The 11,435-nt window shown below is 52.3% G+C and overlaps 1 protein-coding gene across 1 annotated transcript; it reads right to left on the minus strand.

The window, feature by feature from the left end:
• Positions 1 to 1,746: 1,746 nt before the first annotated feature.
• Positions 1,747 to 11,435, minus strand: PRSS36 (protease, serine, 36). Its single transcript, XM_006871984.1, has 14 exons — positions 11,330 to 11,435; positions 11,198 to 11,233; positions 10,541 to 10,703; positions 9,629 to 9,909; positions 7,326 to 7,492; positions 5,102 to 5,351; positions 4,855 to 4,984; positions 4,249 to 4,505; positions 3,998 to 4,161; positions 3,395 to 3,632; positions 3,111 to 3,252; positions 2,589 to 2,854; positions 2,370 to 2,491; positions 1,747 to 2,025 (listed from the first exon to the last, which is right to left on the minus strand). The coding sequence occupies exons 1-14, from the start codon at positions 11,433 to 11,435 to the stop codon at positions 1,747 to 1,749; spliced, it is 2,601 nt and encodes an 866-aa protein (XP_006872046.1).

Genomic DNA, 11,435 nt, shown 5'->3' on the forward strand with positions numbered 1-11,435 from the left:
GGCCCAGAACAAGGGCACCTGAGAGAAGGGACCCAGGTTCTGAGGCAGGTTTTGAAGGTAGGACCCAGAGGCCAGATTGAGAGGGAAGGGATCGTGGAATCTAGGCCGGAAGGGAGGCAGGATGTCGAAGGCTGGCTTCGAAGGCAGGGACCTGGCTCCGAGGGAGATGCCTCGGATCTCTGAAGCTAGCAGTGAAGGCAGTCTCTCCGGCAGAGCTTGGGCACGAAGAGCCTTCCCAGGAGTGGCGGCTCCTAGGGGAAGGCACTTACCTGTCGGCTCCTCCCTTGGCCCCGCCCTCCCCACTCAGCTTCCTGCTAATAGGGAGTGTGTGTGTGTGTATGTGTGTGTGTGTGTGTGTGTGTGGTAGGGCATTGCCTGGCTGGAACACCTCCAGGTGGTCATCCTTAGGGCTGGAAAGTCTAATGATGTGGGACCCAATTTCAATGTATTCCCAGGTCCCCCAAGTCCCCCAGATATCCCAGATCAGTTATGCCCTGCCGGGCCTGTCCCAACCTTCATTATCAAAGGACCACAGCTGCTCCTCCCTTCCTCCTTAGGCCTGGCATAGGTATCTGAGCCTGGGACACCAGAGTTGCCCCAGGCCAGGACCATTTCAAGCCCTTTCTGTAATGCCTTCAGCCTCTTCTATAGCCACATGAGCGTGTTTGACAGTGCCAATCATCCCACAAATATTTACGGAGTGCCATCTATGTTCTACCCAGGAACAAAACAGACACTGCCCCTCCCTGAGCTCATGGCAAGTGGGAGCGACAGACTTGAAGCAAATAATCATACAATTATAGAATAATTACAAATTAAGAACTGGACAAGAATGGAGGCGGGGTGCTTTGGGAGTGAATTTATAGGAGCTGGCATCATAAAAGCTCCTCAAGAAAGTGCCTTTAGAGATGAGCTGAAAAGGTGTTGCTCCTTATCGGTGCTCAGTCACATCCTCCTCCGTGACATCTTTCTGGTCTCCTGCCCCCACTAGGAAAGTCAATATCTGTTCCTCACTAGATTGGGAGTCATAGATCGGATCCAACGGTGCCAGTAGTTGGCAGGGAATATTGGGTAAAGGACTATGGGGAGATTCATGGGTAAGCAGAAGCTCAGGGACACTTGATGGGAATCAAATTGTGGGGACACTGGGCAGGACCCTTGGAGGGTACAAAGCATCCTGTGTGGATGGGGGACAACAAGGTGTACATCTGAAGGATCAGTCAGCAGGCTGTGTGTGTGGAGGGGCTCCTTCTCATACACAATATGGCAGTAGATGCTGGATTCCTTTCCACTCTGGGGGGTAGGGCAACAGGGTCCAAGCTTGGGCTGAGGTGTCCAGCACGCACTGTGGATACTGGTTGCACTGAGAAGGTGACACACACCAGCTGGCTGCCCAACCTCCCCCGCCTGAGGCAGGAATGAGGGACCCTGCCACGTTATCAAGTACACATTTCCTGGGAGCCCAAGGTCTGACTCATAAGAGGCCTCAAGAGGGAGGGACCGATTTCTTGGGCTTCCCCCTAGCCCAGGATGTTCTGGCCTTTTCAGCTTGCTCACAGAGATGCCACAAACCACATGTCAGTGTTTACACCTTTATTGTCACTCCTTTTGCCACCCCCAAGGATTCCTGGGCCCAAAATAGCTGGGCACCAAGGCCCAATTAGCTGAAGGTACCTTGGTGGGCAGAGTGCTTTCAAGGTTGGGTTGCATTCCGGTGATGGAGAAGGGGTAGAAGGAGCTAGCTGGTCAGCACTGGATCAGGCAGATGAGCAGCAGCAGGAAGAAAGCAGCCCTAGGGGGACCTGAGGCCCTGGCCATGTCTGGAGGACAGAGGTCACTGCCCTCAGGAGGCCAGTTGGGAGAGCCACTTGGGGGCAGGAAGTAGGCCTCTCCCACTGTCTGGGAGATCCAGGTTTCTTCAGGTCCAACGGCAGCAAACAGCTCCTGACTCCCTCGAATAGCCATGCCCATGAGAATCCAGGAGCCTCCTTCAGTGTGGCACAGAAGTGGGGGTCCCGAGGTCACCTGTCAAAGAGGTCTGTTAAGACTTTGTCCAGGTCCTTTGTACCTCCTTCTAGGCTCAAGCACTGCTTGTCTCCTCCATCCTTAGACATTGTGGTCCTTGGTCTTCCAAGGTCTACCCACCAAGCACTATTTCTACCTATCTGGGGCCTAATACCCAAGCTGAGGCTTTCTTTTCCCGCAAAGATTTATAGCCTCAGAAATCCTATACAGGGTTGCCATGAGCTGCAACTGGCTCAAAGGCACTTAACAAGAACAACCCAAGAACTCAATCCTAGTGTCTCTAGAGTCCAAATGCCCAGTACTGCTTGTTCCCTCCCTGGACCAGTATGCCCAGGCCCCTGTACCTCACATTTGTCCTTCTGCCCCTCTGTATATAGGACACAGAGAGTCTCCAGAGGCAGAGGGCCCTCATAGAGGCAGTGACAGAGTCGTGGGGTCAGGATGGAGACAGCAGCAGCCACGGGGACTAGAACGAGAAAAGAAGGGGGTTCCTGGGACCCTGGCCTCCGGTCACCCTCGCCACCTCAGGACCCTGGGTTCTGGTCCCTGTCCTCTCCACTCACCTCGGTCCTGGGGATCCTTCCAGCCCAGCACCCAGCAACTGGCCCCCAGAGGGATGCCTCCTGAGTGGAGGCAGACAGGCAGAGCTGATGGGGAGGGTTCCACCCGGGAGCTCAGTTCCAAAAGGGCCAGAGGGGGCCGGAGTCCCAGGTGTTGAGGCAGGCGGATGCTGATGACCAAGCGTGACACCTGGTGACCCTGTGGGAGGGGACTGGCCCCTGCCCGGCCCAGGTACACTTGGATATAGGGCACCGTTGTAGAGCCCAGTCTGTTGGAACAAGGCCAGGCCATGTCATTTCCTATTCCCCACATTAATGGTAAAGTCCTTCCCAGCCCAAGCAGAAGGGAGGAATGAATCTCTTGGTCACTTCACTAACTCCGTCATTATTCCTCCGCCCCCGTATTTGCCTGTTTTAAAACACTGTGCACCTATGTTGTAAAGTCCTAAAGGGAGAAGGCCCCACCGTTCTAAGAGTTGTTTGGTCCACCTCAGTTTTTCCTTCCAGGAAATGGGTGAGGCTCACCTGAGGACACAATGAGTGGCTGCCAAGACCCAGCCTGGGGCCACTAGGATCCCAGTGCAAACTTGGTCACCAGCTACGTGCACCTCTGCCAGCCATGGCCATAGGGCCCCCATCTGAGAAGTCTCTGGTCGCAGGCCACATGCTATAGAGAAGAGATGACCAGTTTGGTGACATCTACATGGACCCCCGCCATGGATCTGAGTACTCTTAGGAACCCTTGCGTAAACGCCCCCACTGTCATGGGTTTATATGCTTTTCATGGGCCCCTGAACCCCATTCCTCACCACCATGCTCTGTGTGTGGGGGACAAGTCTGTGTCTCTGTCTCTCTCCCTTCAGGGCCCCAGTCCCAGGCCAGCTGGTCTTCCAGGTAGGCTCCCCGAGTCGCATGACTGATCCATGGGCTGTGAGGCTGCAGAGGGGAGAAGGCTCGCGGACGTAGGCAGCCACTGGAGGGTTCTCTGATGCCAGCCAAGAACCAGGTTCCTGCTTCCCGACACAGAAGGCTCCATCGAGAGTTGTTCTGCAGCAAAAGTGTAGAGAGTTGCTTTAATTTTCCTGGGCTCAGACTCTTCCGTACTTGGTCATAAGAAGATGTAGTTGTCTGTTCCATTGAAGGTTTACAGTCTTGGAAACCCTACACAGGATCACTATGAGTCGGAATCGACTTTTGTTTAAATTTGGTATATATAATAAGAGTTCAGGATTCTTTAAGCCCAGGGACAGTGATGAAACCCATCCACCACTCAGTCCCCGCCCACAAATCTTCCAGGGCCAGTCCCGCCCACCCCGCCGGCTCCGCCTCCGTCGCGTTCCGTTCTCCAGCCCTGCCCCCACCCCCTCGTAGGGTACTCCACTCCTCCTACAGGCTCCGCCCCCACTGCTCACCCAACAGCGGCCCGCCTCCTCCTCCTCCTGGTAGACTGGGCAGAGCGCGGGTGGCGGGTCGCCGGGCGGCGGCACTGACGCCCCCTGGCCGCCGTAGAGGCATTGACACCACCAGCCGCTCAACAGCTCCGCTTCCAGCAGCGCACCACGGCTGGATGTGGGCTCTGCAATGGGAAGTAGGTGCACCCTGTGCTGGGGCAGTCTCCTCCGCGACCCCGGCCCCGGCCACCTTGCTATGAAACCCTGCTCACCCTCGCGGCCCCAACGGGCCAGGCGACAGCGGCTCCCGGGCAGGAAATAGTGTTCCGGGTAGGGTAGGCACACGGGCCGAGGGACCACACTTAGGTTCACGGGTGCGCGCAGCTGCAGCAGCGCCAGGTCTGAGCCGTCGTCCCACGAGGCGTTTTCGTGCGGCACGTATCGAGTTACTCGCTCCGCGCGCGTATTCGAGGGCAGCAGCACTCGCCAGGCGTCAAGGTCGCGGGACTGGTTGTCTGGGCCGTTAAGGCTATTGGATGGGAAGGCATCAAATCCCGAATCCTGGGCCTACTTACTAATTAGACTCTATGTCTAGGCTAGGATCTTGTATCCCAGACAGGCTCCCACAGCCCTCCCGACTCCCCTGACTTGTACACTCAGGCTTAGCTTTAAGGACAGTTGAAAGCAAGGAACGAGGCTTATAGTGACCTATAGTGACCGTACACTGGATTTTATTTGCACTGTCCCTCTCCCTTCCACCACCAGGACTCCTCTGTCCGTGCTGAATCCAGCGCCTTCCATTTGGGACTCGGCATCCCCAGGGGGAAAGGCTAGGATCAGCTAGTGATGTCTCCGGGCCATTGAGGGTTCTCACTCACTCTGGAAAGCAGCTGGCAGGTGCCAAGACCCAGCTCTCGGAAACCAGCGCCCCATGGCAGGGTCTGAAACCGGGCACTATCACCCGGGTCTCCCAAGGCCAGGCTCCTGGCCGAGGGGCCTTCCCGCAAGCTGAGGGATGAGAAATCTGGGTCAGAGACCTCCTGCCTCTAAGATTACTTCTAGCAAGTTCCACCCCAACTCAAATCTTCTAACTCCAGCACACATCCAAGGATCCTGCTCCCTCACCTGGCAGGGCAATGGTGCAGTTCTCCTCTGTGGGCTCCGGGGAACCTGGCTGGGGTTCTTGGGGCTGGGCAAGAAAGGCAGGTCCGGGTTTTGAACCCTTTACTTGTTCGCGGATCCATGCCTCATAGGGAGCCACAGCAGTGAAGATTCCTGGTCGGTTCCTCCGTCCACAGCCAAAGCCAAAGCTGGTGATTCCCACCTGGAACCAGCGTCCACCTTCCTCATAGACCAAGGGCCCCCCAGAGTCACCCTGATGATAGACACATGTCTGCATGTCAGGAGGATCAGTTCAGAGACCCAAATATCTTATAATAGGGCTTTTCACCTCTTGCTGGCTGCATGTGGCTTGTGGATCAGCCATGTGACTTGGGGAATCTACCTGTAACCATCTTTGGATGGTGCCAGCTCTGTATTCCCTACAGCTCTACACAAACCGAAGTCAAAGGCACCAGGCTCAAACATTAAAGGTCATACAAGGGAGCGGGCTTCACTCAGAACCAAATGATTCTTGATCAATAAATACTTCAAACAAACCCTGTTTGGGGTTTTCTAAATTCATCCAATTTAAAATAATGACCTTAAATCAGAAATTATGTCATTCCAGAGCAAGAGGCTGTTAGAAATAGGCAAGCTAAGAGTAACAAGAAAGGACAGTTTGAAAGCAAGGAATCTATGAAGCAGACCTATGATGAACACACCCTGAACAATGGTTCTGGGGACACCAAGTCACTGTCCCTAAGGCATCTATAATCCAGGCCAAGACTATCCGAGGGTCACAAAGAGGACTCCGAGCCTTCTAGAACTGTGTTGCCTAATATGTCCACATATGGTCATTTAAACCCATTAAATTTGAATTTACAAATTCAGTCCCTAAGACACACTAAGTACATGTCAAATGCTCAGCAGCTAAATGTGGCTGCTGAACTAGATAGCGTAGATACTGGACTATTTACATCATCACAGAAGGTTCTTGGACAGCGCTTTGTAACCCAGTTCAAGAAAGCAGGGGGACTATGTCAATGAGTTTTGGGACCTCAGAATTGGGAGGGAGCCTGAAGACCATCCAGCTTGACTCCTTACTACCACCAGGCACTACTGAAGCCTCTAAAAATGCATTTAATTTGGAGAAAGTTTCTGGGGGGAATGGTTAAAATATACTATGTTTTGGCCTACAGTAGGTTATTTGCAAAATTCCCTTCTGTGAAGGATTCATTTGGTTTTCAACAACCGTTTATTGACAATCTACTAAATAATAGGTGCTGTGTTATGAGCTGAGATGGGGGGGGGCACTTATTATTATTAATAGCTAATACATATTTAACTCTTATTAAGATCCAGGCATTGTTCTAAGTGTGATCTCATTTAATCCTCATAAGAGCTCTATGAGATGGGAAACATTATTATTTCCAGCTTTCAGATGAGGTAATTTGGGCAGAGGGAGGTAAAGTAACGTGACCAAAGTAACACAATTAATAAGTGGTGGTACTGAGCTTCTAACTAGAGTCATTCCATTTTAGAATCTGGTACTTAATTACTGCATTGTTGTTGTTAAGTACTATCGAGTTGGTGCCCACTCATAGCGACCCTGTATAGGGTTTCTGAGAAGCAACTGGTGGGTTTGAACTGCTGACCTTGTGGTTCACAGTTCAGTGCTGATCCTACAATGCCACACCAGGAGTCCCAACTATTGCATTATTGTTGTTAGCGCCTTTGAGTCAGTTCTAACTCATAGCGACCCTGCATAGGGTTTCCAAGGAATGGCTGGTGAGTTTGAACCACCAACCTTGTGGTCCAAACTGACCTTACAGTCCAATGCATTAACCCACAGCACCACACCAGGACACCAAAACTATTGCATTAGTTTGGTTGTGTGCCACCAAGTCACTTACGACTTTTAGCAACCCTGTATAAGGTATTCAAGGCTTTAAATCCTTGGTGGCTGTGTGCCATGGAGTCAGTTCCGACTCATAGCGACCTTGTACAGGGTTTCTGAGCAGAACGCCTCATCTTTCTCCTGCGGAACAGCTGGTAGTTTTGAACTGCTAACCTTGCGGTTCGCAGCCCTATTTGTAACCACTACGCTACCAGAGCTCCTACCTTAAATAACAGTGCCCACTTGTTAAGCCCTAGGTTCTGTCCATTCATCATCCTCAGGTCAGTCCCATCAATTGGCATGCTTGCCTTCTTTTTGTAGATTGGGGCAGGTTCCAGGGCCTCCCCTCACCTGGCAAGTGTCTCTACGGCCCTCTGGGTAGCCAGCACACAGCATCCCTGGCAATAGCTGGAAGGTGAGGTTGAAGGGGCCAGGCCGGTTGTAGAGACATTGACAAGCAGCTTCTCCCAGCAGTTTTAATTCCACTTGCTGTAGTGTCCAGGGTAATGGCAGAGGAGCTAGGGAGCAGAGTCAGAGAACAGAGACTTTGAGGCAGGAATGGAGACCCCAGCTCCCAAAGGCTCAGCTTTGTCCCCTCTAGTTGCTTCCAGACACCTCAACCCACCCCATCCAAAAGAGTTATCTTCTCCTGCCTCTGTCCTTCTTTCTACATCTTTATATCAGAACAGTCCCACCAAGCATCAAGTGAGAGCTCCCATGGATGGTTATGCAGGCTAGGTACTACATAAAGGCCCCTGGCAATAAAAGGTACGTATGGGGGCAGAAATCATCAAGCCTAGAGCCCTGATATGGGGTTGCATTGGTCTAGAGAGGGCATCCTTTTCTACAAAATGTCATATATATTAGGTGTGACCTTTTACCAAATTACCTAACTTGGAATCTGGACATAATCCCTGATTCTTCTTTTAATCCTCACTGCCCAATAAATTCCCCAGTCCTAAAGACCTTGTATGCCTTCTTGGCATTCCCACTGCTACTACTCCAGCCCTGGCCTTAGATGCTATCCCAACCTCCTCGCTGGTCCCTCTCCCAATAAATAGCCCCTTCACTTGCTGCTGCCAGAGGAATGTTCCTAAATGTCAGCTCTGATTTTACCAGAGGAACTGGATCCCACTGTCTAAACCTGGGGCTTTAGCTATTTTCCTGCAGTGAATCTGATCTGATAAGAATGTTAAGTCTCAGGATCTAGAAAGGGGTTGGGAGAACGTGTGGGGAAATCTGTCCTTCCCACTCAGAATCCCAAGAGCTCAGGTGGTGGCTGAGGCTGTACCTGGGGGCCAACTAGGAAGGTTTCGGGATTATCTGGGGGCCTCTGGACCTGGTGGAGTCCTCTGACCCTCAATCTGATCTTAAGACCTATGTGGTCCAGCCTTAGCAACTTTTGCAACCTCTAGACTGCTAACCACAAGGTCAGTGGTTCAAACTCACCAGTTGCTCCTTGTAAACCCTATACAGGGTCACTATGAGAGGGAACTGACTTGATAACACTTAACAACAACAACATCTTCACTTCAGCTAGGCAGACTGGTCCTACTTCATCTAATATGCTTCATCTGGGTCCTCAGCATGACCTTCATTTCCCTCTACCTTTCTGCAAGCTTTTGTCCTCTTTTCTCAAAATCACCAGAAATCTCTTGCTTTGGGTGTGGCCCAAAGAGTGTTCCCAGATTTCACAATGACCTGAGGTCCCAGCAGAACATCTCCTGGGTCACCCTCCCCAAAGCCTAGCTAGCACATGTCTAGTCACAGCCTATGTGAAGTCACTGTGACGGCCTTGCTAGCATTGGATGATGGGGAAAGGAAATGTGGAGGACTGTGATCAATTTCCTCTCCACATCGTCTAATGAGGGTTTGCTTATTTATTGGAATCATAAATAAGCAAATATATCTAAGATACCTACTAGGATGTAAGCTCTGAGAAGGCAGAGGTTTTTATTTGTTACGTTCACTGATGTATCTCCAATGCCTTACATAGTGCCTTGCTCATCAGAAATATCTGTTGAATCGAACAAACAGATGACTGAATGAATGACTGATTGAGTGTGATTGAATAGAGAGAAGACAGGAGGTGGGGGGTGGGGGGACATAGGGTGGAGGAAAGGCGAGCAGAGCAGACGTTTGCTGAACACCTACTATGGGCTTGAACACTGATTGTCTAAGGTAAAATATCTAATACAGTCATTATTCCTATTGTTCACACTATGCTATAAACTCTGCGTGGATTTTCCTGTTTAATCCATCCAACAAACGCATGAAGTGGGTACTACTATTTTCTTCATTTTACGCATGAAGAAATGAACTGAGCGAGGTCTAAGTGTTTCCTCTGAAAAAGCAGAGCTGGGATGGCAATCCGAGTCCGACCCTAAATTCAGGCGAATTTAGAAGGAAGAAAGAGAGGGCTGAGGAGGAAATGGGTGGGAATAACTCAGCAACAACCCCTAGGGAAGAGGACCCTACAGAGACAGAGACGTGTGGGATTTACAGGAGGTGCCCGGTACCCGCCCTCCCAGCCTGCCCTCTAGTCCTGTCCCTCCAGGGCTCTGTTTTCAGGACACGCCCCCTCGCCCCCCTCCTTGAGGACCGCTCTGCACCTCTCCGAGATCCCGCCCTGAAGCCCTGCCATACTCACTCACCCGCCTCCTGGATGTCCCCCCAGCCGGTGGCCCAGCAAGCGGTGCCGTGAGCCAAGCGGTGCGAGGCGCGCGGCAGGCAGACGGGTCGCACCGCAGGACCCAGTCTGGCAGGCGCGGTCAGGCGAAGCAGGGCCAAATCGGCGCCCAGTTCCACGTTTCTGTAGTTTTCCGGCACCAGGATGGCGGCCACTGCGCGGACGTGCGCACCGTCCAGGGGCCCATCCTGGGAGTGTACACCCAGTAGAACCGACCACTGGGCTGCGGGCTCTAAGGTCCCGTTCCTGCGCCAAGGCGGGTCGGGTTAGGTTGACCTTATGGAGGGGGCAGGCCCTCGTGGAGGTAAGGGCTCAAAACCAAACGAGGCGAGGTCGGTTAGTATAGATCGGAGGTTGGGTATTTAGAGGTTGCTATAGGAGAAAGATGAGGCTTTCTACTCCGGTAAGGATTTACACCCTTGGAAACCCTGTACAGGGTCGCTATGGGTCGGAACCGACTCGACGGCACTTAACAACAACAACAAATAGTAAAAGCACTGGACCGCAAGGCCTGTTTGAACCACAAGGTCGGTGGTTCAAACTCACCAGTCGCTCCTTGGAAACCCTATTCCAATGGGTTTCTACGGCACTTAACAACAACAACACAGAGATTGAGATAGGCTCACAAAGGCAGAGGAATGATTCTGACTAGGAGGTGGAGACAGAGTTGAAAAGATGGGATTCAGGATTGGATTTGTGGAGGTGGGATGAAGTCTGATGGCCGCCCCAGCCCCACTCAGAACCACGCTTTCCAGCAAAGCACTGACTTTGGGGCCAGGAAGGGAAAGGTTTTTCAAGGCATCTTTGAGGAGATGGGGTTTAGCTGAGGGCTCGACTTGGCTTTTGCAGGGGAGGGACTAAGCAGGGAGATACTCACTCCACAAAACAGTGGGCAGCAGAAAGAACCCAGGAGGGAGCGATGAGGGAGCCCCCGCAGACGTGCCCCCCACTCTGATGCAGGCTCACCTGCCATGGCCAGGTGCCTGGTCGTGCATCTGAGCCTCCTATGATGCGGGCAGAGGGCTCTGGGAGCCCACAGTCTGCAGTGAGAAATCCTGAGAGTCATAGCCCACTCTCCACCACCCCAGGGGTCCAGGTAACTCTGGACAAAGCCCTGTCCCCCTCACCCCCACCGCCAGACTCCACATTGTTTTCCCCATTTGAACGAAGACCAAAGAGGACCCTCTGGGAAGGAACGTCTTTGTTTCTGATTCATTCTGCCTCCCTCGTAAGACTCTATATGACAGAATAGAACCTGGAGCTGCAGGATAATGTGCTGGACTACAAGGTTGGCAGTTCAAACCCACCAGCCGTTCCTTGGCTACTCTATACAGGGTCACTATGGGTGGGGACCGACTGGATGGTACTTAATGGCAACAACATTTTTTACTGGAGCAGATGATAGGATTTGAACTGTAGAGTTTTCAGTTAGCAGGTGAGCTCTTCACAGCTGAGACACCAGGACTCCTTCCCTCATTGCCTAGCCATCTGTAACTTTCTTTAGGGTTTGAGGACCCCCAGGCCTCTTCCTTACCCAGATCTTCAGGCTCTTCTTGGGTAGGACTCACAGCTGGGAATCAAAGAGGAAAAGAGAGGAAAACCTGGTGACTGCACATTCCATCTCCCACTGCCCAGTCCTCATCTTCTTGCTCTCTAGTTCCCTTACCTCCCTCTTCCTCAATGTCCTGCCCTCTCAGCCCCGCTGCCAGCACCCACGCTACCCCTCCTATCTTCCTGTGTTCACAGCTGGGTCCCGGCTGTCTTACCTTCAT

The sequence above is a fragment of the Chrysochloris asiatica genome, unplaced genomic scaffold (assembly GCF_000296735.1).
Source record: "Chrysochloris asiatica unplaced genomic scaffold, ChrAsi1.0 scaffold00178, whole genome shotgun sequence".
In the NCBI taxonomy this organism is placed as follows: Eukaryota; Metazoa; Chordata; class Mammalia; order Afrosoricida; family Chrysochloridae; genus Chrysochloris; species Chrysochloris asiatica.